At 34.8% G+C, this 27,765-nt stretch overlaps 4 protein-coding genes and 1 long non-coding RNA gene across 8 annotated transcripts; 1 reads left to right on the top strand and 4 right to left on the bottom strand.

Annotated features, from left to right (window-relative positions):
• Positions 1 to 2,550: 2,550 nt before the first annotated feature.
• On the top strand, positions 2,551 to 3,307 carry LOC145088231 (EG45-like domain containing protein 2). The gene is made up of 3 exons (XM_079026487.1): positions 2,551 to 2,719; positions 2,825 to 3,104; positions 3,191 to 3,307. The coding sequence occupies exons 1-3, from the start codon at positions 2,611 to 2,613 to the stop codon at positions 3,195 to 3,197; spliced, it is 396 nt and encodes a 131-aa protein (XP_078882613.1). The 5' UTR covers positions 2,551 to 2,610; the 3' UTR covers positions 3,198 to 3,307.
• A 65-nt stretch (positions 3,308 to 3,372) lies between these two features.
• Positions 3,373 to 8,618, bottom strand: LOC145088170 (cellulose synthase A catalytic subunit 1 [UDP-forming]-like). Its single transcript, XM_079026403.1, has 14 exons — positions 8,204 to 8,618; positions 7,614 to 7,809; positions 7,355 to 7,527; positions 7,170 to 7,281; positions 6,871 to 7,066; positions 6,492 to 6,758; positions 6,019 to 6,364; positions 5,798 to 5,935; positions 5,583 to 5,708; positions 5,291 to 5,503; positions 4,907 to 5,171; positions 4,631 to 4,827; positions 4,183 to 4,533; positions 3,373 to 4,104 (listed from the first exon to the last, which is right to left on the bottom strand). The coding sequence occupies exons 1-14, from the start codon at positions 8,282 to 8,284 to the stop codon at positions 3,517 to 3,519; spliced, it is 3,249 nt and encodes a 1,082-aa protein (XP_078882529.1). The 5' UTR covers positions 8,285 to 8,618; the 3' UTR covers positions 3,373 to 3,516.
• Positions 8,619 to 13,467: 4,849 nt separating this feature from the next.
• On the bottom strand, positions 13,468 to 14,465 carry LOC145088253 (uncharacterized). Its single transcript, XR_013701045.1, has 3 exons — positions 14,370 to 14,465; positions 14,044 to 14,111; positions 13,468 to 13,898 (listed from the first exon to the last, which is right to left on the bottom strand). It is a non-coding gene; the product is annotated as an uncharacterized LOC145088253 (long non-coding RNA).
• A 674-nt stretch (positions 14,466 to 15,139) lies between these two features.
• On the bottom strand, positions 15,140 to 22,132 carry LOC145088210 (U-box domain-containing protein 8-like). 2 transcript variants are annotated; one of them, XM_079026460.1, is made up of 6 exons: positions 21,744 to 22,132; positions 21,432 to 21,552; positions 20,426 to 21,332; positions 15,686 to 16,069; positions 15,458 to 15,573; positions 15,140 to 15,395 (listed from the first exon to the last, which is right to left on the bottom strand). In XM_079026460.1, coding segments are annotated over exons 1-4 (1,071 nt in total). In that variant the 5' UTR covers positions 21,786 to 22,132; the 3' UTR covers positions 15,140 to 15,395; positions 15,458 to 15,573; positions 15,686 to 16,068. The 2 variants fall into 2 exon arrangements, 1 of the variants encoding a protein (XP_078882586.1); XR_013701014.1 differs by lacking the exon at positions 20,426 to 21,332 and having other exon boundaries at positions 21,744 to 21,760.
• Positions 22,133 to 22,214: 82 nt separating this feature from the next.
• Positions 22,215 to 27,563, bottom strand: LOC145088185 (Cyclophilin-like peptidyl-prolyl cis-trans isomerase family protein). 3 transcript variants are annotated; one of them, XM_079026425.1, is made up of 13 exons: positions 27,411 to 27,563; positions 26,516 to 26,640; positions 26,342 to 26,396; positions 26,181 to 26,269; positions 25,812 to 25,836; positions 25,699 to 25,737; positions 25,035 to 25,152; positions 24,610 to 24,755; positions 24,156 to 24,522; positions 23,792 to 24,070; positions 23,064 to 23,711; positions 22,927 to 22,977; positions 22,215 to 22,846 (listed from the first exon to the last, which is right to left on the bottom strand). In XM_079026425.1, the coding sequence occupies exons 2-13, from the start codon at positions 26,588 to 26,590 to the stop codon at positions 22,477 to 22,479; spliced, it is 2,262 nt and encodes a 753-aa protein (XP_078882551.1). In that variant the 5' UTR covers positions 26,591 to 26,640; positions 27,411 to 27,563; the 3' UTR covers positions 22,215 to 22,476. The 3 variants fall into 3 exon arrangements, with proteins under 3 accessions (XP_078882551.1, XP_078882561.1, XP_078882566.1); XM_079026435.1 differs by lacking the exons at positions 26,342 to 26,396; positions 26,516 to 26,640; positions 27,411 to 27,563 and adding an exon at positions 25,980 to 26,029 and having other exon boundaries at positions 26,181 to 26,275; XM_079026440.1 differs by lacking the exons at positions 25,699 to 25,737; positions 25,812 to 25,836; positions 26,181 to 26,269; ... (1 more) ...; positions 26,516 to 26,640; positions 27,411 to 27,563 and adding an exon at positions 25,394 to 25,478.
• Between the last annotated feature and the right edge of the window lie 202 nt (positions 27,564 to 27,765).

Here is a 27,765-nt window from a genome sequence, read left to right as displayed (position 1 = left end):
TTGACCAAATAAAGTTTATAAAGCTAAAATCATTAAAATAATATATTTACAAAGTGTTTACATGGCAAATGAATTAAAAAAAAAGGTGCACGAATGAGGTTTGATAGGTTTTTTTTTTCATTTTTTTATTCTTTTTGCGCTTTTTTATTGTCTCTTAAGATTAGTGGAAAGATTAAGAAAGAGACTAGAAGACATATGTTCACATCTACGTCAAGAAGAGGATGGACAGATTTTTTTATGCGTACGGTCTTCTAAAAAACAAACAGTCTATAGGACTAAAAGTTTGTGGGTCGTCTACGCGATGCAGACATAAAAGGTCTAGAAGAGCTTTTGAAAAAAAAACAAACACCACCTTATTAATACGGTATGATATCTCTTTTCAAAAAAATTGTCATTTTGTAACAATCAAAATTGACATGGGCGTGGTTTTTCTGTGACATTTAATCAAAATATATTTATTATGATTTTGTTTTTTAGATAAATAATATAAACATATTAAACCAAAAGTGAAAATTATGCGTTATTAGGATTGAAACTTCTATAACTTTAATACCTTATTGTAGTTACGGTTAACAGTTATTTCTTTCGTAATACAATTGTCTTTTGCATGAAAATATTAAAATCAATTGACAGTAAAATCCTAATTATCGACAGTTTTTGAAACATTTACTCTTTTTTGCCGGTTAGCCGGTAATTAGGGTTTTACTGTCAAAAAAATAAAGTTTATGACTTTTTTGTTAAATCGTTAAAAATATTGAGACTTTAGTGTATAGGTTTGGTTTCCCTAGAAACAAATAATTTTATCAGTCTCATGAGACCTAATTCCTATCCCAAGAACTTTTAATTGTGATTTTTATTGCAACACCACTGTTTTTTCTTACCATCATCATCTTACTTTGCTACGATCACAATCTGGGAAACTGATGCAAAAGAGAGAACGATAGAGGGTAAGAAGACTTGTAAAACTTTTTTCTTGGTTCGCCGTCAAATCTTGAACTGAAAAGAGGAACAAATTCAACAAACACAAACAACACATGTCCGGTAAAAAATGTGTGAATGTGGAGAATGTGTAAGAAGGACAATTTCTTCTTTTCCGGTTTCTTAATTCTCCATTTTTAGGATTGCAAAAAACTCAACACGATACTGGTTCTTTCTTTCTTGATTATCATTATGCAAAAATTCAACACAATCGTGGTTCTTTCTTTCTTGATTATCTTTATTTTTTTCAATGTCGATTTGTTGAGATTAAAAAAAAACTATTTAACAAGAATCAAACGTTAATGATTTTAATAGAATCTAGTTGACCAGAGCATATTGGTCAGATTTCAATAACTCTTATACTTAAAGATTATAATGACATTAAATTTCTAACAAAAAAATGGATATATACACTAAAGTCCCTATATTTTTAACGATTTGATAAGAAAGTCCTAAACTTTAATTTTTTTTTTACAGTAATGTCTTAATTCACGATTTGAAAAAGAAAGTCATAAATTTTATTTTTTTATAGTAAAACCATAATTACTGGCTAACTGGCAAAAAATGGTAAACATGTCAAAAACTGCCGCTAGTTAGGATTTTACTCTAAAAAAATAAAATTTAAGACTTTTTTGTTGAATCGTTAAAAATATTGAGAGTTTAGTATATATATCCCATCTTTTAAAATAATAAATCTTATCGACAAACTAATTTTGATTATCTGATATTCTAAACTTTTATTGAACATCATTTTCCATCTGTATAGAATTACTTTAACACAAACTACTTTTATTGAACGACATTCTCCATCTATATTGAATTACTTTAACACAAACTTGAACCGAAAAAAACACAAAAGCTTTGTGAAATATGCATCTAAAAATAAAATTTGGATTGTTTATTTATATGATAAAAGGTAATATAAAATATTTATTAATAACGAATCATGTAACACTTTGTAGTGACGAATTCAAATATGAATTTCCCTTCCTTAAAAAATTGCGAACAGTTTAGAGCCATTGGTTTTAGTTAGTGGTGATTGTACTGGATGCACCTTTCTTTGGTAATCATATCGGTCAGCCGACGTATAAGCCAAAATAATTTCATAGATTCGACACCAACAATGGGTTTATCAACTAAAAAAAATTCACCGAAAATATAATTTTTCTCCATTAAAACACTATCGTTTTATCTAATAATCCTTACATATGCTTTTCCATTGCCTTTTTGTGCCATTGTCAAAATTGACTATTTTTTCTGTTTAAAAGAGACGATAGAAAAGTTGTTTTATGTTTACGTTAGAAACCATCTTTCCTTAAACTAATTAGTGGTAGGCATCAAGAACTTTATATCACAATTGACCAAAACCTATTAAATCCATTTTTCATGCGCAAAGGTAGATATATATCACATTAAACATCTATAGTTTATCCAATTTGATCACCAACTTTTCATTCATTCTATATACATGCTAAGCACATTTCTATTAAAAAACACGTGACAATATATCTCAAACTATACCTATATCTTTTAAATAAATCCATACGATATCTATATATAATCCAAGGGGGTGCATCTTACTACCATAGTATTTGACAGAGAGAGAGAAAAAAGAAAAGGGAATTTGTAGCGATGGGAATTGGAGTGATTGTGAATTTATTTTTATTGTTAATCTTCAATAACATCAAGTGTGGTTTGAGTGAAATTGGCACTGCCTCATCCTATGAGCCTCCTTATACACGTAAGTTTAAATATGATTCTAATTATTATGTTTTTGACATTGTAAATAAATAAATAAATAATAGTTAAATTGAAGTATTTTTTTTTATATGTATTTTTAATGTAGCCACAAGGTGCAATGGCAACCGAGCAGATCAATTCCCATTGGGGAACTTATTTGTGTCAGTGAGCGAAGGACTATGGGATAACGGTGCAGCATGTGGTAGGCGATACAGACTCAAGTGTTTGAGTGGAAATAATAAACCATGTAGAGATGGTACCATTGATGTTAAGGTGGTAGATTTTTGTTCCAAAAGGCCGTGTCCTTCGACTATTGTTTTGTCAAATGATGCTTTTTCTGCCATTTCCAAGTCTCAAAGGGAGAAAATCAACGTTGAATATATTGAGTAAGTAAAACCCCAACTTTTCTTATATTTCATTAGGTTACAATTTACAACCATCTAACTTTATTTTCTTTAATCTTTTGTTTCAGGATCTGACATGAACCTTGGTGTGTATGGAATTTCATGTTTTGTTTTATATATATGTACTTGTTGAAGACTAAATTCATGAAATTAAATATGAAGAAGATAGTGTTTGAATTTTGTAATATACTGTATAATAACAAGAAATTTGCATACAACTCAACTTAATTGAATGTAATGAACCGACATATTAAGATAAGGTTATACTTAAATTTTTCATTGAATTCGTGGGATAACAACAATAAATCAAATAATTATATCATTCGTACACATCACATCGCATCACATCACGGCTTACACAAATTTGCAAATCAGAAACTTTATATATATATACCTAACAATCGATCCCGCATTGTCCTTTAACTGCATCAAGAGTATCGTCTGTGGTAAAGGGGTCGATACGAACCCACAAAAGGGAGAAAATCGAAGCAAGCAGAATCGACCACACGATAACAATGGTGGGGGTTCGATTTTGCCGACCCAACAGACCTTTGAGAAACGGGTATAAATGGACGATAACCCAGATTGCAAAAAACAGTTTCCCAAAAAGTGGGCCCCACGACTGGTAACCGCTGTTGATTGCAGATGAAACGCCGGAAACTATGCCGATTAGGTTTACGATCAGAACACTGGTGGGTGGGATGAGGAGCGCCGTCCATTTGAATATATAGAGTTCTGCAAAATCACCGTCTTCGTCGTTTGCCTTGGATGTGACGGTGAAATTGGTGTCGATTCCGGCGAGAACTTTGAGAAGACCTTGGAAGACGGCGAATAGATGAGCGGACGTGCCTCCTATCACCCAAAACTGTTCGTTTCTCCACCAGTCTTCAATACTCACGCCACTCCACCGGAGCTCCAAGATTCCGGTTGCAGCGATGGAGATAAAGAGAAGAATAAACCACATACTAGCATAGTTGCTTATCTGTTGCAAAACCCCCAATTTTCAACATGTACAAACATTCATGCATATCGTACAACTCATAAAGCATGATTAACGTACCTCGGGGATGATGAATTTTCCGGTGAGAAGGCAGACGGCCGGAAGTACACAGTAGGCTAGAAGAGGGATGGAGGTGAGGGGATAGACGATGGTGTTTATGTATGCGAGCCTCTCCAGGAGTTTTAATTTACCATTATACCCATACCAGATGGGGCAATGTCTACTGAGTAAAATCTCGATTGAACCTAAAGCCCACCGGAGGACCTGGTTCAGACGATCGGAAAGATTGATCGGAGCAGAACCCTTGAAAGCCGGACGTTGTGGCATGCAATATATTGAGATCCATCCTCTTGTGTGCATCTTGAATCCAGTTAAAATATCTTCTGTCACAGACCCATAAATCCATCCAATCTGCTTGCATTTGTACACAAAACAAAATAACATGAAGATTATTGTTTTTCCGATGACCATGTATAACAAGAATCGGAAGCTAGAAGGGTAAAATTACCTCTTTACCCCACTCGGTTTTATCCTCATAACCACAGCTAATAACATGTATTGCTTCCTTCAAAAGGGTAGCTGGATTGGTAGTGGGGGGAATTCCTCCCATCTCCATGAAAGTTGCAGCAACAAATACAGGAGATTGACCAAATCGCTTCTCTAAGCTCTTTTGCGATATTAGTAACGATCTATCTTCATCATACCCTTTCAAAAACAAAAGAATTTAGTCAACATTAATGATTCACTGGACCCACAAACTAAAGTGAAAGACTCAAAATCAAACCTTCAACACCCTCATCGATATCATCCATGTTTAAAATTGGAGTGTTGGATTCCGTTCTTTTCATCACTGCTTTTTTATCCACGTACTTCTTGTTAACGTTTCTCGACTTCTTTCGTGAACCACAACAGCTTTTCACAATGATATTTGGTTCTAAATCAGCCTCTGTTAAAACAGGGTCGTATCCATACAGAGCTCGTCGATTGAAACAGCAACCAGTTCCCACGTAAACCGGCCCCTGAATCCCATCCAGCCCTTTCAAGTTAATCTGTACAAAATATATATATATAGAAATGTCAATTTTTGATTTTTGAAATCCCAACAAGATCGGAATTTGAATTTGAATTTTTTTTTTTAAGTTTGACTCTGTAAAGTTCAGAAAAGCACATCGAAGAAGACGATATTGCGATTAGCATATCGATCGTGTAAATCAATCCCGTCGAATCTCTGTGGGAATTGAACATAGCATGTCTTCTTTCCATAGGCAGGATCCATCATGAAACACATGGCTTCTTTTAGAGCTTTGCTGTTGTTGAAGTAGTGATCACAATCGACGTTCAAAAGGTACGCGCCATTCGTCAAAACCGCCGAAACCCTAATCTGTAACACCAAATTGCATCGCATCCATAAACAACCAATAAACACAAAAAATTTCCATGTTTTTTTAAGAGATCCATACCAAAGCATTCATGGCACCGGCTTTCTTGTGATGTTGAAACCCAGGACGTTTTTCACGGGACACGTAAACAAGACGAGGTAGCTCATTTCCATCTGTATCGCAACCTCCACTGTGCCCCAAGAACACCTATCCAATTCCAATCATCATAAACAAGAGAAGTCAACAATCAACTGTTGATATACAAATTTTCAGCAACCAAACAATCATTCAAATACCTGAATCATTCCAGGATGATCACGGGGGTTGTTTCCAGGCCAAGGAGTTCCATCCTGCATAGACCAGCCTTCTTCCGGCATCTTTTGTGCTTTTGCTACAAGTGCATTGACCCGAACTTTGAATTCTTCGTATTCTCTCTGCCATAAAAGGGTGTTTTAGGTATTTGGTAAAACACTGGAAGAAATCATAAAACATAAAACATAAAAGTGGTAAAACTCACCTTCATTGCTCTACGTTCTTTGACGAAAGAAGGCTGGATCTTGTCCTTCAAGTAATCTATCTTTTGAGCAAAATAAAACTCAGGGGCTCTGGGCTCGATGCTATGCTTCTTGCAGAATGGGACCCACTTTTTTGCAAACTCTGCTGTCTCAGAAAGAGACTCAAATGTAAGCATAGCAGATCCATCATCAGATACATAGCAGGAGACTTTGTCAACAGGATACTCCACAGCAAGAATAGACAACACTGTGTTTGCAGTGATGAGAGGAGGCTCTTTTAATGGATCCACTGTACTCACAAAGACATCTATAGGTGCCAATTGTGAAGGCTCTCCTTCCCTATCAAACCTACAAAACAACAAATTTTCATTGTTTAAGCTAAAATTACCTAATTGCCCATGATGATGACTACAAATGAAAGTACATTGCTATTTCTTGCAATTAGCCCAAAATCTAAATCCCATTACTTACTTACCTCAATGCAAGGCGATCAAGGAAGGTCTCACGTTCAACGGGGGACCATTTTGGAAATTGATCAAGAAGCCAAGAAAAAGCAAACCACACCTCACAAATAACAGATACAAGCCACAAAGGATACGCATCATTAACAGGATGAGTCAACCGATATTGCAAGAAAAATCCCAAAATAATCAATCGCAATATAATCACAACTCGATATGGAGTCAAATGAGAAGATGAAATAGGCACCACACGGCTCATTAATTGTCTTGGATCATCAACCCTATATATATTTTAAAAAAAAAAAAAAAAAAAAAAAAAAAAAAAAAAAAAAAAGTCAAATCATAAGTCGACAAATATGATATTCCTAAAGTACCCTTTAGTTTACTACTTACAGTTGCAATTCTTCTCCATTTGATCCCGTGCCTTCAATCTCACCTCCTCTCCCTTCACCGCCATTGTATCTGTTTGCCATTTGCATTATGTTTTTGTCTTGTTTTAGTTTCCAGCCTTCTACCCTTTCCTTCCAGTCCACATTCCCAAGCCCATATGAATTTAAATCCTTTGATGGGTCCACAATTCTTACAGGAACTATTTATTAAAAGGGCATCATTAGCATAATTACTACAACATTATCTGATTAATAATAATACTTTTTTTTTAAAAGAAAAAAAAAAAAAAAAAAGAAAGTAACCTGGTTGTCTTGGATCCATATAGCGGACAGGCTTGTCACCAGGGCCTAATGGACCCGATGTACTTCTTACAGATAGATTGTCCGGTGTGGCAATTGGGATTTCACCAGATACCTGAAAATAACACTCTGAATTTAGTTAAAAAGGTAATGCTTAGAACAAAAGGGTATATAAGTAATTTTCTTACTTGTTGGCCATTAGTGAGAAGGGGAACTGGTTGCTGTGATTCATGTCTTCTAGAAGATGAAGAAAGATCCGGATCTTCTCCTTGCCATTGTCGTCTCCCTTGTGCATAATCAAACTCGTTTTCCAGGTCATCAACATCGTCCTCGTCATCATCACCGTCAACTCGGGGACTCCCTAAAAACATTTGTATCTCTCTTTAATTCTTACAAAAATCATATGTTTGATGTGTTCTTGATACGAACAAAAACTCAAAAACTAACCTTTGTGTCTTTTGTATCGAGTTTTGCATTGAGGGCATGCTTGATTTCCGTCTCTTCTTTCGTACTCGTAGCAGGGTCTACAAACCGGGAATGCGCACTCGTTGCAAGCAACAAAAACGTCGCCGTTTTCAGTCAGGCCGACGGTGTCGCCACAGATTTGACATATCTGTCCATTCATATTCTTTAAAGGCTTCGGCTGCATCATCAACACTCAACGTCACAATCAAAATTAAATAATTTAAGAAATCATCATGTGCTAAAGCTGAAAATTTTGTCAAATTAATCAAGATGGGCGCTGAAAACAGAAACTTTCATCTCGATGATTCAGATCTAAATCCACAAATTTAACAAAAAACCCTCTTTGAAGATTTAACAAAAAGGTAGGATTAATAAGTCAAAAGTCGTATCATCACTCATTACTGAGCTCACTGGTCACACTGATCACTCAGATCCAAACAAAATAAACAAACTTGGGTTAAACAAAATAGCCTACTGTTAAATCACTTAGATCTATACAAGAGTCGATAAAATTGATTTCTGAACACTCAAAATCCAAAAGGGTATTCAAGAAAAATCGAAAGAACACATACCCCTCCATCGGAATCATGTCTTATTCTCACCAACTCGTTCCTCTTATGAGATCCGGCAACTAATCCTGCATTTGCCTCCATGTATTCCAATTAAAGTAGAAACAGGGGACTAAAGAAGAGCCCCAGATGATAGAAATTGATTTTTTCGTTCTTGATTTGAATTTGAAGGAACTTGATAATCAATGAAGTTTGATGGGCATTGGCGTGAGAAGAAAAGGGCCCATTCTTGATCTCACTTTCGATGATTACTGCATATTAATCATTTGTATTGATTTGTTAAGAAAAGAGAGGGGGAGGGTGTCGGTGATGATGAAAATAGTAATAGATTTTGGTCGAGAGCGGGGAGAATCAGCTTGGCTTGACTGTCTGGCTTCAGTCAGCTGCTTACAGGAAACTCGGCCTTTTAGTTTCGTTACAATGTCCCTTTTTTTAATAGTGTTAGAAATCACCGACTCATAAAATACATATTTAATAGTTTAAATTAAATAATCACGGATCTGAACAACCATCATGTTATATATGGAAATGATATGTGGTTGTCTATATATAAAATAAACTAATATCTTTTATTTATTTAGAAAACATTGTCTTTTATATAATACAAATTATTGTTAGAAAGGCCGGGGTGGTAAATTAGTAAAAAAAATTATCTTACAGCATGCAAGTATATCTTTATTTGATAAATATTTTGTAAACTATAAGACTCATGGATTATATGAGTTAATCAAAAAAATTAATTATAAATGTCTAAATATTTAAGAACTTTGAATTTATAAAAAAAAAATAATGAATTATAAAAATTGATTTTTTTTATCTTTTAAAATTGATTTTTTTTATCCATTAATGAAATTTATATTTATTTATTACTAAATTTATTGTAATTATTACATTTAAATATTATGTGAACTTTATTAAAATAAAAAAAAAAACATAACATGACATTTGGAAAAATAAATTAATTCAAAATAACCACAAAATGACATTTGATAAATTGAGTGAGAGTGTAACATGTGACAAAAAACACTTTCATTTATTAGAATAGATATATATATTTTAATTTTTAATATATACTTTTAATTATTTATTAATTTACTGTATTGTTTTTTAAATAGGTTAGAAACACTCTCCTAATAAAAACCTTAATATGTATTTTTTTTTCAAGATTTTTTTATCTAATGAATCAAAATATATTTTCCTTAACAGTTTATAAATTTTAATTTACAACTAACCATTTGATTATATTTCTTTTATAAAGTCAGCTAATATTCAAATTATAACTATTTTAAAACATTCCGACTCTTGAAAATCGAATTGTAATTTGATTAATTCATACCGAATTTGAATTTAGTTTGAACTATTTGAATCAATGTTTTGTAAACCGGAATTAAGTTGAATTTACTTAATTTGATTGGATCGGACCGATCCAAACAAATAAGTGGGTGATCGTCTCTTACTTGTTCTTTATTCTTATTAGGGGCTCCATGCAGCTGAGGGACTACAGTGTAACTTGAATGATATATTGTGTTAATACAATAATAACTTATGGACCATAAATGTAACTATAATTGATTTGTAAATTGCAAACCAACATACCTGTAAGAAATATAATACATGTCGTACATATTTTATTAATTAAAATGATATGTGTTGACAAAAGAGAAGTAATAATACACCTTCTAATTTAGAGTCAATATCAGAAGAATATGTGTTAACCTTTCAAGTATGTTCGTACACATCTAATTTATTGAAGTTATACGTGTAATTTTTTTGGGTGACTAATCTTTTGATATTGTACGGGCGATTCAAAAATCCTTTATATAAATAGAGGTATCCTTTGAGCAATTCTTATGATAGAAAACAATAATAGCCAAAGATATACTCGATATAAAGAAGGGCCAGAAATTTTGAAATTAGAGTTCAGAATTTTCGAGCAAGGAGTCATAAATAAAGAAAGTGTGATATAACGACGTTAGTAACCACTAACTAGTCAAGTGAGTGCATAGTTATTTTCATCTTATACATAAATATGAAGTATTTAATAAAAATTACGTGTTATGTGTGTATATTATCTGTGTTCTTGATATGTATGTTGGATGAACAAAATATACATGTTTTATTCGATTTAAACTATGTATGTATTTTGTACCTATAAATATAAAGGGTAAAGATGGGTAGATGATATAGATGATAAAATAAATAATGATAGGCCTAGATGTTTAAGATGATCCAGTCATCTAGCGGAGTATAGATGACGACCACAAACTATTCTAGACAGTCTAGTGGAACGGTGGTAGGCTCGAAACATGTAGGTGTTTTTGAACTAAATGTTCACCAGATGTACTCCATTCCCCTATGGTTGCCTTTTAACATATATTGTTGAGGAATCCCCTATGCAGTGCTGTCACCCCGATGAAAAATCCTTAGGCTAAGTCCCTTAATTTAGATGTTTTAGGGACAAAAAGTGAGGATAACGGGAACGGATAACCGAGTTGATTGATTGATGAAATTAATAAATTTAATTATTGTGGGTTGAAAACCCTATGTGCTCATCAGGCTTTCCGAAGCCTAACCCACTCAGTTTCTTTGTTTCACAGGTAGCAGCGTAAGAGCACAGGTGTGATGAGTTTAAATTTGGAGTGAGATTTAAAGGAGAATAGGCCAATAGAATAATAAACTATTGTAAGGCCTGTAATATTACGTTTTATGCTTATGTTGTTGTATTGACCATGACATCCCAAGGTTTTTAAATATAAATGAAATACATTTCCTCGGAAATGCTTTAATAATGATATTGTCATATTTTTTGGAACAAATTCCACATTATTACTCTTTTGAAAAGAATATTCTGATTTAAATAATCATAATCAAATCAGTCTTTTGTGGCCGTGAAATCGGGGATGTCACAAAATACACACATACAATATGGGTTTTTGGAAGATGGGGACGAAGAAATCTGCCACTGAGGGGTCAAATGTTCGTTTTGGTTTTAGATCTTTGTTTTTTGGATGAAGAACCCGAGAACCCATGAACTCGATCTGATTTTGTTCGTGTGTTCCTTATATCTAGGGTTCAAAAATTTGTTCTTGAATGTGTTCATCCAAAAACCCTTCATCAGATCTGATATAATGTGTGTTTGTGTTTGTGTGCTCATCAGATATGGGGTTCATGAATGTGTTCTTGAATGTGGGTGGGTGTGTGTGTTCATGAGCTCTTGATGAGGCATCAGATCTAGTGATTATTTTTAAGGGGAAACTCAAGAACAAACCCATATTTTGTGTATGATTTTTGTTTTTGGGATGATTTTAGGCGGATATAAAGTGGTATAAAAAGTTCAGGTGGAGATGGAGGTGGCAGACAGTGGTGGTGGAGGACGGTGGTCGAATGGTGGTGATGGCATAAGATGTTCTTGAGTGTTCTTGAATTTATGAAGATGTTATTAGATGTTTGTCAAAGACAAACCCAAATGGCTATATATATATATATATATATATATATATATATATATATATATATATATATATATATATATATAGAGAGAGAGAGAGAGAGAAAGAAAGAAAGAAAGAAAGAGGTGGGCCCTATATTTTTAATTAATATAATTTTAAATTAAATAGAAAATAACATATAAACTGTTCAGAAGGGCATTTTAGTCTTTTCAATTTTTCAAGGGACCAAAAAGGACCACCAATCCAAAAAAATCGAGGTTTGGATTAAACCTCAGAAAAAATGCATACCACAAGGACCAATTTTGCAGTTTTGTCTAAGTTATCTGAGATAGTTTATGGATAAACTAGCTTATAAGTTAAAAACTAGTTTTTTCAGCTAACACACCAAATAGAAACTTAAAATATAAGCCGAAGAGTTTTCGTAGTTTCAAATTAATATGGTTCAATATAGAGCAACGAGCAGAACCCGAACCGGACCAGCCTGAAGACCGAAAACCATGAATTACCTTACCCGAGAACCGGACCGTTTTTAGGTGTAGCGGGTCGGGGTTCGGTCCGGTCCAGTTCCGGGTACTAAATCGGGTTTCGGGTTTTGGACCAAACTGGCTTTTGTATGTTTGTTGTTTACGGTTTCGGTCCAACCTTGTTCTTGATACCAAACTGGCTTTTGTATGTTTGTTGTTTACGGTTTCAGGATTTGTTTGTCATGTTACTTTCTAGCATACTATTTCAAATTATAATCTTATTATGTAACATCCATCATTCGTATCTTTATTATTTGCACTTCAATATAGGGAGTTATCTTGAACCGCGTCATAAGTGACTTCTATTATAAGATTTATAATGATGATAATGATAATAATAAGGATATATGTCACAAGTGACTTCTATTATAAGATTTATAATGATAATAATAATAATAATAATAATAATGATATAATCCATGGAACAATCATTTGTATGAAATAGTTAATTATCTTAAAATTTTGTTAAAGCTCAAACCAACTCATGTTAATAATAAACCTTGTTTCACAACAAAGATTTGATGTTATAAAAACATACAAAAATAATGTAATGTGTTATAGTGATATGAAGAAAGGAAATGCAGTTTCATCCTTAGATAATTTATAATTTAATAAAAAGTAGTTCACATTCCACAACCATCAACAATGAAAGGTAATGTGACTTTATGGCTGATTCTTACCTTTTTGCAAAATGTTTTTAGAACCATCATGTTCCAGCAGCTGATTGAAAAAAACATAATAACCAAATTATGGGTGATCAGCGGTTCAAATCCAATGGATTTCGATGGAACCAATCCAATCTAATCATCCATTAGATGTTGGATTTGTCAACCGGTCCAATCCAATTCATCATAAAAAAATCAAACCAAATCGATCCAATTGGATGTTGGATTAGATCGATTCTATCTATTGGATATTTTTTTATTGGTTTAATTCAGTAGTTATCCATTATCCAACCAATTCTAATCTCTTTCTATCGAATAACCAAATATAACTACGATAACTAAAAATAAAACCGCACACAATTATGCTAAATAAGACTAACAAAGTAACATTGCCTTCAAGTAATCCAATTGGATTTTCAAATTTCGCACTCAATCCAATACAATTGTGTAACATCCTAAAATTTACAATAAATTTGAACTTCTAAAAACAATATAAGTATATTCAAAACCATGACTTTTTTTCAAAATAAGTTTTAAAACCATAATCCCAAGATCAATAAATTTCAAAAACCATTTGTTAATTATAAATTCCAAAATCAAAGAAACATAATCCAAGGTAATATGAAAACTTCATCAATCCGTACTGAGCCGGTGTGTACTATCACACCCTGCCATCCTAAGTACATGTTAATCCTGAAATGGTATTTTTTTAAGGGAAAAGGGAATAGCACAAAGCTTAGGGGATTTCACACATACACAATACTATATGTCTATATCATACAAGCTCTACCCTTAATACACATATAACAACAATATCAACCACACAAACACGTATGCATGTCAAAGAGCGAATCAATAACAACATACACCTACTAGGACACATTAGTTATGTCTGATCCCCTTTGCTCGATACATCGAGCCATTGGGGCACATTGGATAAGCCCGATCACCCGAACCCATTGGGACACATTGGTCATGCCCGATCCCCCTTGCTCAATTCGTCGACCCCTTGGGACACACTGGCTATGCCCGATCCCCTGCTCGGATACGTCGATCCCTTCTATACATATTCTTCAATACATGAACAAATAACATACTCCCACTAGATACTAACCCAATCTAGTGTTACCCGTATAAACATACTATAACACACACGAGCTAAAGCAAAGAATGCACAACATTACACAGTGTAGTGAGAAACTCACCTCAAGTAGTAGAGTAAACCTCCAATTGAAACCAGAACCCATTCGCACCCGGTCACCTTTCAAAACTCCTAAGAATAACAATCAAGATTAAATAGGGATATTCACCTTAAACATATAATTAAACAACTAGGTTAAATTTTCAGATTTTAACTCGAAACAACAGCTTGTTCAAGACCTGTTTTTTTCCCGTTAGAACCCATCCAAACCAGATTACGAAGCCATATTCATGAAGTTCAGGTCAATACATTTCCGGGGACTACTTATACAAGTTCATACGAGAGTAAGATCCATGAAAAATAAAAATAAATAAATAAACCCAAGTAAACCTGGTGGCGAAACGTGTTCAAGAGTAAGATCCATAGAGTTGGCGACGCACCTTTTGTGCGTGGAGTTCATTTCAGCAACAAAATTTTATTATTTCCTTTGACAGTTATGACCCCCAGACATTGCCCTTTAATTGGAAAGTGATCCTAACTTGATTTTATTTACAAAAATGTCATTGGACGATTTTTTTTTTGTTTATTTATTAATTTTGATTTATCTCAACCACCCATTTAAACCAACAAACATCCAAGATTTGTCATCGCAATCCTCACTATTTTTCAAGTCATCACCCGATCCTACTTCTATATATTATTGAATACGACTAAACAATGTCCCACTTTAATCATCAATGAATTAGGTAGTATGTCCTCTTTTTGTAATTTTGAATTGTAATTTTGGTCTGTGAGTTTTCTTTTGCAATTTTGAGGTGAGTTTTTTTTTTGCAATTTTGATCCTCTTTTTAATGATTTTGGTCCTCGTACCAAGAAAATGACTATTTTTGTGATAAAACTGCAAAAATCAGGTATAACTTAGGAAACAAAAAAAAAAGTCATTTTATTTGGAACATAGACCATTACAAACAAACAAACAAAAAAAAAAAAAAAAAAACAAACAAACAAACAAACAAAAACAAAAAACAAAAAAATCATTTGAAGACCAAAATTTCCAAAATCAGCTATATTAAAAAAAATCCTTGTCAAATTACCATTTGCAAATGAATGTGTATGAAACTCAACAACCCAGTTGAATGAACTTTTCTTACAACTACACATATGATCCAACCAAATTGCCACAAAAATCTTATAACTCCATCCATCCATCCATAATCATCACATTCAAACTGAAGAAACCACTTATAATTACATCCTTCATTAATTCATGTAAACTTCATACCAGATTCAAACTCCATTGCAATGCAACCAACAGAAATAAAAAGAAACACATAAGATATAACAAGATCTGAACGAAAAAACAACAACTCTGACTCTCCCTCTCTCCTAACAGAGGTGATAGCATAACCATAGGACCTGAAAAACATGACATAAATTACACACACATTCATAAGAAAAAAAAAAACAAAAATCTTTACCAGAATTCGGAATGCAAGGAAGGAATCAATTAGAAACATTGGTAACCAATTCCCTAGAAGACTTGCACTTGAAACATATCATTCGGGAAGCGTAGTTGTGTGCATTACAGCCAGGCCTATATCATATCATATGATTATATGAATGAGAATCAACTAGTATTAATGAATAATGATTATGACCTTAATTAAAAAAAAAAAAAAAAAAAAAAAAATTATGAAAATAGATACCTGCCACAAAACCAGTCGCCAGGCTTCCAGCCTCGTTGGCTGATTCTGGGATTCATGAAACTGAAACTCAAGAAAGGAGGAGGGGGAAGGGGAAGGGTAGGGTAGTATCCTAGTCCTACAGTAGGACCAAAAGATGGTATGCTTTTAATTACACCACATTTGAAACAGAATCTTCGGCTTGCAAAGTTGTGAGCCTGACAAATCCCAACATCACAGAACCAATCCCCGGGCCTAAAAGCAAACACCCTGGGGCCCGCACTCACAGCTGCATTCATGTCTTGGGATCGTGGCTCTTTGCATCTCCTGCATGATTCTCTCCAGTAAAAGTTTAAGTGATTGCATGACCCACAAATCCAATCTCCCACCATGCTCATTCTTCCTCTTCTAAACATTGCATTACATTAGTTTTTTCTTTTTTAAATAAGCATTATAAAATATTTCTTGCATAAAATTCAAGGACCAAATCTATAAGAACAGAGAACGCCGTAGTTTACAAGTCATGGATTGGAAAAAACATCTATAGGCGACCAGCAATATAAAAGGTTTAGAATTTCTTGACTCAATAGAGAAAACTCTGATGCTCTGCTAAAAGACACCAAGGTAGAATAATGAAAGATCAAGTAATCTCTTGAGAAAATGCTAGTGACACCCAACTCAGGTAGAACTTAATAGTCAAAGCCAGCACTAATGTAGGCCAAGGCTCAGATCAAAACTGAAGATCTTGGTGCATTGACAACACATGGTTGGAACAAGGGGGTGTTTGGGACTGCTTTTTGAATTCCAAAAGTGTTGTTGGGAAAAAGTGCTTATTGACTTAAAAAAGTGTTTGGATTAGCTTTTGAGATGGCAAAATCCAATAAGGCAATAAGTTTAAAAAAAATGTTAGGCTTAAAATCTCTTTTTTGAAGCTATTATGATTAAAAAGCTAAAAGGAGTTTCAAAAAGCCAAGTTTTACCTGCTTTTTGAAATCTCCTTTTTGAAGCTAATGGAAAAGTTATTTTGAAAAATGCTTTTGAGTTTGCCAAACATTATTTTTGACTTATTGGCTTTTCAAAAAGCCAATAAGTCAATAGGTTGTTTTGAAAAGCAATCCCAAACACCGCCGCATAGCGATATTAAAGATGAGGTTTGAGCAACAAGGTCCATATAAAATGGTAAAGATGAGATTTGACTACGACTAGAGTCAATGGTCCAAAAATGAGAGGAAAAACCAAAGAAAATGGGATAATGGTGGGAGTAAAACCAAAATTCATCTTAAAACCAAAAAGATGTCTCAACATAGTTAATATCATTATATCCAAAATTTATGGTTCATGTTCTCAAACGTGTCCCTCTATATAAACGAGGATATCAAAAGATCTAACACAATTTCCCACTAGATTACGAAAAAAGCATAACATGTGCAAAAAGATGGACATATTATTTACAACCACAATAAGGCAATGAGTTGTAGCTAAATGCCTTTAAACCCTTTGCTAATTTGGAGATACAAAGAAGGAAATCATAGTAAGATACCCACTATCATCCACTATGAAATGGAAGAAATATCCAAGACCTATGGAACTCGACTCTCTCGTCATTCTACTAGATGGGTACAAATGATGGCCCATAAGATCCCCCCCCCCCCCTTCCCTTCTCTCTATCTCTCTCATGATCTAAGTGACACCATCCATGACACCAAAGCTTAACAAACTATCATCACTGCTTCTAAGTAATTAAATAACTACCTTAATTAAAGAATTATCTCATTAATAAGGCCCTAACATTGTTTATCATGGAATGGAAATCATAATTATGACATTCCATATACAAGTTAAGTTCATTGACATTAATCCTATTAACAAAAATGTAAAGAAATATTGATAGCGTAATCGGAAGCACACAAACATTTATTCCAAACAACCCTAGCCAATTCTTTCCGGTTGCAAAATAATTTACCTAACTAAAGCATTACAAGTAAAATTTTGGAATAATCGATTTGGGATCAAACTAGATCTAAAGGTTAAGTATTCGAAAAAGATACCTTAATATCAATGCGATAAACAAATTCTTGTTGTTTTAGGTGTAGTTGAGGTGCAATCGAAAGATACGATAGCAAACGCACCACTCGGCGATGTCCTATGTCGATTGTCGAGGGCACAATAAAGGGGAAAGGTCACGAACTCACGATAAAGGAAATGAAAGAAAAGGCAAGCAAATTTGGGCTTTAAATTTCTTTCCTGGTAGTCTACACCTAATATTTAGTAAAATAAGTTCAATTTGCAAGCTTCATGTGATAATTACATGCATTTACACGGAATAGGTCCCTAAACAAGACACTAAAGTGTCATGTCTAAAACATGTAGGTTCACATGTTTCAAATCTCTAGATTTTGCCACAACACTTTCATATTTTATAAATTTATCCAACTATTATAAATATTCATAATTGTACGACCACGCTAAAGATGCATAAGAAATCATTATAAAAAACTATCTACTATCTAACATGATAAAAGTGTGGTCTATATAAGCCTAGTCCATGTTAAACCCTACCCAATAAACCTCGTTTCTCCTTCTACTTTGCTTTGTCTAGTCTACACCCTTAGCCAAAATTGTTTTAAAACAACCATTGGCATCATTTGGATGCAAGATACAAGGTGGTAGTTGCTTCAAATGTTAGCCGGAAAAAAAAGAGCATGAGAGGAAGATGGAAATTTCTGAAATGAGGATCCTTCAGTGTTTATGCTTTACAACAATGTTGGAGAAAATACTGAATGCTATAATCATAAATAAGTTAGGAGTTGCGTGAACCACCGAAAATTCGAGGAAAGAAAGATTTTAGTGGTTTAGATATGTCAAGAGGAGGCAATCATCTACCATAACACCCTTGTAATATAAAAGAACATAAGGGACACTTTAAGAATAGTTGTTATAGAAGAATGTTGCAAATTTTATGTAAAAAGAAAAGTTGAAAATAAGCAAGCACACAAGTAGCTTACCATATGCTTACAAGTACCACAACACCAGCTACAAGTAAACCAAAGCTTAGCATGACAAATCAAGGCTAAAAGTAGTAACCAAGCTAGCATATACAAGTAGAGATAAGCGTTGCCTAGATTTTGAGTGATTAAGCTAAGCTAGAAGATGGCATGGAAGAGCTAGAGGCTTGAGGTGTAAGCTTCTAAGGAGATTAAGCTAAGCTGGAAGATGACATAGAAGAGCTAGAGGCTTGAGGTGTAAGCTTCTAAGGAGATGAGGTACAACAAGTACACTAGGTGTAATCATCTCATCAACAATGTACTATGTTTTAGGCCTAAAGAACAAGCAAGCAATGCACACAATTTTACTAGACATAGCAAGTGAAGTTAAGCATTTTTTTTCATCCTAGAATACACTATCAAGCTTGGTGGTGACTTAAAAGATTAAAAAGAAGCCTAAAAGCTCAAAGAAAGGTGAGTATATTTATGTGATTTAATGGGATACATACATGCTACGTATATGTTCAATGCATTTAAATTATTTGCCATGTTCACTTGCTCAAATGATTTTTCAAAGACATTTAACAACATATTATGAAGTTAGCATGAAAGTTTTATTCATGTTAAGTACGGTCATTTAAATACCCAAGTAACCCAACGCATTGGGTATGGGATGAAGGGACGTCTTAAAAACGGACCTTATGGGACAGCCTTATATGAATCCCAAGGTTAGCAAACCTCCCAGAAGTTGGGCCTACTTACATGTAGCTATAAGATCTCAAATTAATGTTTTCAAGCATTTAATTGTTATTTTTCCATCAAATGTTTATGCTAAATATTAAAACCAAAATACTCACTAAACTTAAAGCTTATGTATTCATGTATGTATCTCAGGAAAGAAGAAGGACCACAAGTAGTTAGTGTTTTAACAGAAATTTTGGATGAATTATAAACGGTTAAAATAGTTTTTCTTTTATGCACTTTTGCTTATGTAATTTTGTTAAACCATGATGAAGATGAAATCTAAGGTATTATCTTAGTTGTATTTAAAATAAAGTGTACTAAGGATAGATGACGGTACTCAATGGATCGAGGCGTCACATCTACGGTAAGGCGAAGAGGAGAGGTCGACCGAGGACGCAACGTAACTATAGTGTGAGGTTAGACACGAAGGAGTTGGCACCTTCTACAGACCTCACATAGGTAGGAGTGGAGACGGAGAATTAGGTTAGTGTAGTAGCATAAGTTTTGTTTCTTGTATTATCATTTAGGCATTTAAGTATTTATCGTCTTATGTTATTTCATTTTTACAATTAGTACTATTTCTAGTATTAGTATATTTAATTGTATATTGCTTTTATTTGCTCATGTATGGTGCATCCTTGATCATGGCGAAAGTCTCCTATAGAGGTAGCCTCTCTACCCACGGGTGGAGGCAAGACACTAAGACCACCTACATCAAACCTCCCACTTACCTCACAAGACTTTATGGGATTTGGGTTTATTTGTTGTTGTTGTATTTGGATGCAAGATAGTTATGCTTTCTTTATAAATTTAACTTTATGGCTTTATGTAACTCTCAAATTCATTTTTTATGTAGTTCGTAGTTTTGTGAGTCATGGCTTCAATCCTATAAACTCCATGCCTTTTTTAACACCAAACCCATCTATTCATTACCTAAACCTTCAAAGAGGACCTAATAATGTGCACACTCATGTGCTACAAAACAAACAAAAGCTCTTATTATGTTACTTTTCTTAAGACACGCATCCTACCTTACCATTTCAAGAACACCAGATCATCATCTACATATGATTCATTAGCCTCAAGTTTTCTCAACAGTAGAGAAGCTTTCTCCCGAGCTCTCGTTGATCCTCTCACCGAGAGCTCAGCTAATGTATACATGAAATCAGGCAATCCGATAGCATCTCTCAAGCATTCTTCACTCTCATCAAAAACACGAAGAAGTACCTCGGCTGCACCTTCATTATTCAACATGGACCTACCTTTCAACACATCAAGCATTCTACTCACAATACTAGGTGTATTTGTCAAAGCTTTTAGCCCTTCATCAAACTTAGCAAGAAGCCCAAGAATACTAAGAGCAGTCCCACAAAGATCTTCACTGTCTTTGTTCTCAACTATTCTCAGGAGAACACCAACTGCACCTGATCTAACAGCCAATGTGCAATTCCCATGGAAGTGCACCAACTCAGCAAGTGAGCTGAGAAGGTGATGTGTCACAGGACTATTAGGCCTTGAAACTCCCTTCAACAATGCTTGAATAGTATTCGCTACCCCAAACACTGCTTTATTCTTGTCTAGCATTGCCAGGCTGCATATCAAAGAAGCTGCTAGTTTGCTAGACTCGAGTGACCCACGAGACAGGATCACAGTATTGAGGTGTTGAATGGTTGCCATGTCAGCAAGGGTGGATTTGAGATTAGGGTTTAATGAGAGGTTGAAGAGGATGGAAAGTGAGAGTCTTTCAAGAGCACGGGAGGAGGATTTGAGCAGGGAGAGGAGAGCGGGGATGGCTTCCTGATTCTGCATGACTAAATTTCTGTGTGGAGGGCTTGCTTTTGTGATGGAAACTAGGGTTTGAAGTGCCCTCTCTTTAGCTTCATCATCACAATCAGATTGAATTTGGGAGATGCATTCAGAAATGGTGTCCCAAAGCTTACCAGCTGCCAATGCCATCACAAATGCAGTGGTGACAAAGAAAGAGTGTCTAATTCCTATAATGTTACTGAAAATGAAGAAGCTTATAAAAGGTAGAGACATACTTGTTTGATGATTCCAATGCCTTTGCTTTGTAAACTTCACCATATATTGGGAGGCTTTGGAGCATTGTTTGATGTGTAACACATTGCATAGAACATTACGATCAATATCATTAATGTTACCCTGTCAATCAAAAACCCAAGTACAATCAATAATACATTCATCATTTATTAGTAATACAAATGTTACCAAGCTACAGAAAAGAGATTGGCTTTTAGTATTTATTGGTTACTGTCTTATTTCAATCAAAATGCTTCGGCTTATATCTTGTGTTTAATAGATTCAAATAATAACGAACAAGTAAATCATATTACCGTTGGATTGAGAAACGGCGACGGATGTTTCTTTGTTATCATCGTGGAGTGGAGAAAGCGGCAATGGTCGTAGCGGCGTAGGATTGAGAAACAAACCTCTGCTAGGGTTCCCGAGATTCTTCTTCTACACGTCGCCTGCTGTTGCCGTAAACCAAAATACCCCCTGAACTTACGTAATTAATCATATTTTCCCCTAAATTTTAGGTAACTTATTCCAATTTTATCGGTTAATAAATAATAAATATGTTGCAATTATTACCGGTCTTAAAGAGATGGTAGATAATCTTCTCTCAATCTACTTAATAATTCAATACATCTTGATGACCCTCCTTTTAACTTGTTAGCTTATTCTTTGAAAAGATTATAATATAATGTATCAATTCAAGCACACAAGATTATGTTAATACATATATAAATGCACAAACTACCTTCAAGTCGCACTGATCAAAGAGCTAACCATAACAATAAAGATAAAAACAGAAGAGGCTTTTTAAAACATAACATAATTGATACTCGGTCCCATTCCCCTCAGTCTAACCAACCTCTTAAAAACAAACACATATCCAATCATCGTTACTAGTCTAGCAGCACCTCAACAGTCACTCCACAGAAGAAGAAAGAAATACAAGAGAAATAGTCAAATTATTCAAAACACACCCACCCTACATAGTGTACCAATTACCAAGTCTATAAATCATTTCACCCTCAAAAGTAAGATCTTTCTCTTCTCTTCTCACTTCTGACTGTCTGGAGAACCATCTCCATACGACACCAGTCCTTTCTTCCCAGGTGGGCTTCCAGAAGACGACCTAGATCTTGACCTCGACATTGACCTTGATCTCGATGGCGATTTTGACTTTGACTTTGACTTCACGCTCCTTCTCGGAGATGGTGATGGAGAGGACCTACGTTCATACGGGCTCCTACTTTGAGAATGCGGGGTCCTGCTGCGTGGCGCCCTCCTCCTCTCCACTGGCGGTGATGGCCTGTACCTTGATGTCTCCACCGGCGACCGGCTCCGACTGTAGCGCCGGCGGTACCGCACAGGGACAGGACTCCGGGACACACTCGGACTCCGTGTCCTGCTTCTTCTCCCTCTGTACCTGTGTAAATAATTGAATTTAACAATCAAATAATCACTTTCTCACCAAAAAAAAAAGATTCCATTATTACTCCAAAATACCTTGGTGGACTTCTGTCTCTCAGTGGGCTGCGCCTTCTATAGCTTGAATAACTACAAACCAAAATATTGGTTTAATTGTTTTTATATTAAATATATTAAAAAACTTAATTTAAAATTGCTAGCTGTTAGTTTGTTACCGGTCACGGTCACGGTCGCGGTCACTTCTATAGCGATAAGATCTGACCGGGGAGCGATCGGGAGAATGGTATCGGCGTGCGTAAGAAAATCGGTTACTGAAACCGCGTCCTCTTCTGATACGTTTGGGAGAGCCATCAGGTGAAGCGCTTCTAGACAAGCTTCTCTCCGGTGACCTAGCCGCCCTACGCCCACCTACCGGACTCCTGGAATAGCTCCGGCGACCACCCCTCATAGGCGGTCTGACCGGACTCCTGCTAGGGCTTCTTCTTAAAGGCGGTCTACCAGAGCTTCTGCTCAAGCTTCTTTTAGATGATCTGACTGGGCTTCTGCTGTAGCTTCTTCTGGAAGATCTAACCGGACTTCTGCTTACTGATTTTCGTGAGGATTTTCTAGACGATGTTCGCAGTGGGCTTCTAGAAACACTCCTTCGTGGAGGTGATGGTGAGGGAGTTATGCTTCTGACGTTTTTGCCCCTCACTGGACTTCTGCTTATGCTTCTAACCGGACTCTTGCTGCTGCTTTCGCTTCTGACCGGGCTACGTGATGGGGCCCGTCTAGGAGGGGTCCCACTAACACTTTGACTCCTCCTTGGGCTAATACTCATACTCTTGCTCAATTCCCTTCGAGGAGGACTTTTGCTTCTACTTCTGTTTAGTAAAAAAAAAATAAGATTAGAAAGAATTTAATAATAATAATAATAATAAAGTTTTATTAAATTTGATTGAACCTAGAGTTTCCGAGATGGTCATCGACTATATCAGCCTTCGCCAGGTCAACACCATTGCTTGGGCGGTCCCCACCATTTTCTTTCGGGTATTCACCTTCTTCCTCCTTTACATGTCCATCAAATGCAAATGCATCTCCTGTTTTACCATCTTCAAATTCAGCTGTAGGAGATTTATTATTACTATTATTATGTTTCCGGTTTCGCTTTTTGACATCACCATTATTGTCCTCAGACGCATGTTCGCTTTCACTTGAACTCTCACTTCCGCTACCAGACACCCTACAAAATGATATATAATAACTTTTATAAAGAATAAAACATTACTTTATTTAAGGTTTAACTAAAATTAAAATACCATACCAACCTCTTTGATTTACGTTTGGATTTCTTATCGCGTCTCCTACGCTTCTTCTCGCGTTTTTTGTCCTTTCTTTTTCCACGTTTGTGTCGATCCTTTCTGGATCTCTTTTTTCTCTTACGCCTGTCATCACTTGAAGAGCTGACGTCAGATGATGACGAGGATGAATCATCAGAGTCGGAATCACTATCCGAATCAGATGAGTCAGATTCCATGTCAGATGAACTGTCTGAATCAGATGAAGAATATCTTTTTCTTTTCTTCCTTTTATCTTTTGAAGATTTCTTGTGCTTTCCCTTCCGCTTCACTTCATGGCTGTGAACCTCTGAAGAAACATCTTTCCCACTTTTCAACTTGCTGGCTGCCTTCTTATCTATAAAAACATCAAAAACAGAGACTTTATTTTAAAAAAATAAACAAACAATTATGTCATTAAAAATGCAATAATTATCCACCATACCAGAGCTTTGATTCTCACTCTCGTTTACTTCCCCACAATAAATGATCTTCACTGTCACAGTTGGCATTCCATCTTCATCACCCACATTTTCTATCTTCTTCAATACATCAAGTCCTTGAACAAGCTTTCCAAAAATAACATACTTCCTGTTCAAGAAATTCCATTTCCAACACTTAAATTTCCTTTTCCATCAAAAGTTAGACAGTTAATGTTGCTAAAACTCTAACTTTTCAGATAAATATAAAAAGATAACATGTAGGAAATACCAATACATGCAGTGTATTTATTTTTTTACCCGTAATAGCAACATACTTAACACTTTTTTTTATCAATAATAGCAATATGTAACCATAACAAAAGTAAGGTATGTAGCTATTTCTATCAATTTGTCCAACATAAAACTGTAACAACAAAGATGAGCAAACCTATCCAGGTGGCGATTAGCGCCAAATGTCACATTAAATAAAGAGCCACGTGAATCACGATCAGCAATTGCCATTGTTAGAAGGCCAGGAGCATCATGTTTCAGTTTGGAGGATTCATCTGAAATGTAACAAATTTTGATTATAACCAATTCAAAATAATAATAATAAGGTAGCCAGGAACTTAACATGGAAAAAAAGCCAGATAAAAAAACTCATGACAATGTATTGGGCATAAATATAAAGCATACATTATACATTAGACTTAACTAGCTGCATAAATCATCCAAACCAAATACTTTGTATTTTACCAAAGATTTCAAACCTAGAAAGAAAGGCACACAAAATATTCATACACCCACCATTTTTCAAGACAATTACAATTTGCCCATTTCATTGTGGGTTGAGCTCCCATGCACCGAGAATAAGACCAATGTCAGCCCCCACCTTCACAGGCAATTCAAAAAGGAAACCCATTCTCTCAAAATATAAACATATATAGAAATTTTGGGGAGATAGAAGCTAAAAGGTTTATTTCAATTTCTTTTGCATACACTTTTTAAACAAATTAAATGAAATCCTCAACTACCTAAAGACATATTATGTATTTATGATCATCAACATTCAAACAGAAAACACAAGTAATGAACATAGTGACTTTTCTCACCTGGAAACTTCCCTCCATATATGCTTTCTCCATAACTTCCTGCAAAAGTAAACCAATGAGATATGGATTTTGTATACAAAAATTAAAAAAAATTGGTGGCAAAATGTACATACCATCACGTTTATAAAAATCCCCACCCTGCAAAAAAAAAATACAAAGAATTAATTCACTTATAGAAATTATATTCAGAAATCATTGCAGAAAGATGGATTTGTAAATTGTGTATGATATGTTTCAGAATGAATGTGATGATATTACAAATACAACCAAATAATTACAACCTTAAAAACTACATCACAAGAAAAGCAGTTGGAACCATCAACCCTGTATCCTACAGATTAAACAAGGATAGCCGACTAAAAAGACAGACCACCACCAAGACATCCAGAACTAGAAGAAACTAAGTGGAAAATAAAATAACAAAACAAAAAAAAAAAAAAAAAAACAATATAATTTATGAAAGTAATTGATAGAAAACATACCTGAGCCATGGATCCCTTGATTATGCGATGAAAGAAGGATCCTTTGTAGTGTAGGGGTTTCCCGGTTTTCTGACTATTCCCTTTTTCTCCTGAAATTTAAAAAAGCATCCAGTTTTATAAACTTATGACAAAAAGAATACCAATTATGATGAACATTTTACCAGTACAAAGTGCCCGGAAGTTCTCAGCAGTCTTGGGAACAGTGTCTGAGAATAGCTGTAACACCATATAAAAGGAATTAGTTTTTCAGCTTTATAATAAGTGATGTGGCAATGCCATCTGGCAGAAAAAAGAATAAAAGAAAGATCTTAGAAGGTTAAAGCTATAATAAAGACCTCAAAAACCATCCTTTCAACAGGATCTCCATCTATAGACACATCCAAGTATACAAATGGGTTCTTCTTGCTCATCTTCTTTGTATTTGGGACCAATCAATCCAGCATTCCTCAAAGCACTCTTTCTGCACATTACATGTTCAAAAAGAAAACAGTTTAATAGACAGATAACTATAGCATAATATGGACAGATAATTTACAGCCATTGATATATTAAAACTATTATAGGGCATCACATGCAATAATCCATGCACCCCAAAAGAACTTCACATATGATCTAATCCCATCACCATTGCTTGTTGTCGAGGTAATAAGACACCTAAACATAAACCCTAAAAGAGAGCAACTGATACTTTACATATAGACATTAAAAGTAGCAAATTAACCCCACAAACAAAGTTGGAACCAGGCTTAAATCATAAATAAGCTTTCCATGGTGCAAAAAACGAAGCAAGTTTATCCAATAGTTTTCACGAGAAAAATTACACAATCCACATCTAAGCATAGATCCAAACCTAAGGGGGGTCTAATCGCATTGTTTTCAAAGATGAAGAAGCCGAGTGGCAACCAATATATAAACATCAAGGTAACTATTTATATTAGCTAACATGTAGACGCTATTTAAGAAAGCAAACATACACCATAAACCCTAAAATGAAATTCTCGCACACATCATCAAACATCCTGAAACATCCAGCTTACAACGAAAACATAACACATAAAACTTCATCGATGATACCAAAATCATCATAACAATTATAACGATATGGTGAACCGATGTTTTTTCCTAAAAAATAAAGATTGAATCGACGGTAACAAGTGAGATTTCAACATTTTCCATGAATTACTGTGCTAACAAAACCCTAACCGTAGATTTTAGGACACCTACAGATACCTGATGGCGATGAGAAAATAGAGCCTGCAAGTTGTTGAGTATCTGCTGCTCTTCTCCACAGGAAACCACAAAACGATGAGTGAGAGTGATGATAGTGAAAACCTAGACTTAAAAGGCAGCGGAACCTAGCTCCTTCTAGTGGGGAAATTACTAGAATAGCCTTGGGGTTGAATGGGTTGTAGTCTTGTAGAGAGCAAACCCAAGCGGAATTTACCAAACTCCACACATTATAGTTGTTATTTAGTTATAAGGGATATATACCATAAAGTCTTAATATTTTCATCGATTTGATAAAAAGTTTTAAATTTTATTTTTTTGACAGTAAAGTCCAAATTACCGGCAGTTTTTGACACTT

The sequence above is a fragment of the Lactuca serriola genome, chromosome 1 (assembly GCF_051521515.1).
Source record: "Lactuca serriola cultivar US96UC23 chromosome 1, Lser_US96UC23_V15, whole genome shotgun sequence".
NCBI lineage: Eukaryota > Viridiplantae > Streptophyta > Magnoliopsida > Asterales > Asteraceae > Lactuca > Lactuca serriola.
Note: the sequence above shows the minus strand (reverse complement) of the source record. Positions and strands in the feature narration are given on the sequence as shown.

Bases quoted from the DNA above. Each gene is read 5' to 3' on its own strand.
- LOC145088170 (XM_079026403.1), bottom strand. From the start codon at position 8,284: ATGGAGGCAAATGCAGGATTAGTTGCCGGATCTCATAAGAGGAACGAG. The intron at 6,759-6,870 runs GTAAGTAGTAAA...AAATATATATAG, and splicing joins AATGGAGAAGAATTGCAACT to GGTTGATGATCCAAGACAAT. The intron at 4,105-4,182 runs GTACGTTAATCA...GTTTTGCAACAG, and splicing joins GAAAATTCATCATCCCCGAG to ATAAGCAACTATGCTAGTAT.
- LOC145088185 (XM_079026425.1), bottom strand. From the start codon at position 26,590: ATGAGCAAGAAGAACCCATTTGTATACTTGGATGTGTCTATAGATGGA. The intron at 26,270-26,341 runs GTAAAATGTTCA...TTTAAATTTCAG, and splicing joins CTTCCGGGCACTTTGTACTG to GAGAAAAAGGGAATAGTCAG. The intron at 23,712-23,791 runs GTTCAATCAAAT...TTTACTAAACAG, and splicing joins GACCATCTCGGAAACTCTAG to AAGTAGAAGCAAAAGTCCTC.
- LOC145088210 (XM_079026460.1), bottom strand. From the start codon at position 21,785: ATGATAACAAAGAAACATCCGTCGCCGTTTCTCAATCCAACG. The intron at 21,553-21,743 runs GTAATATGATTT...TTTGATTGACAG, and splicing joins CGCCGTTTCTCAATCCAACG to GGTAACATTAATGATATTGA. The intron at 21,333-21,431 runs GTATGTCTCTAC...TGGCATTGGCAG, and splicing joins GCATTGGAATCATCAAACAA to CTGGTAAGCTTTGGGACACC.
- LOC145088231 (XM_079026487.1), top strand. From the start codon at position 2,611: ATGGGAATTGGAGTGATTGTGAATTTATTTTTATTGTTAATCTTCAAT. The intron at 2,720-2,824 runs GTAAGTTTAAAT...TTTTTAATGTAG, and splicing joins CTATGAGCCTCCTTATACAC to CCACAAGGTGCAATGGCAAC.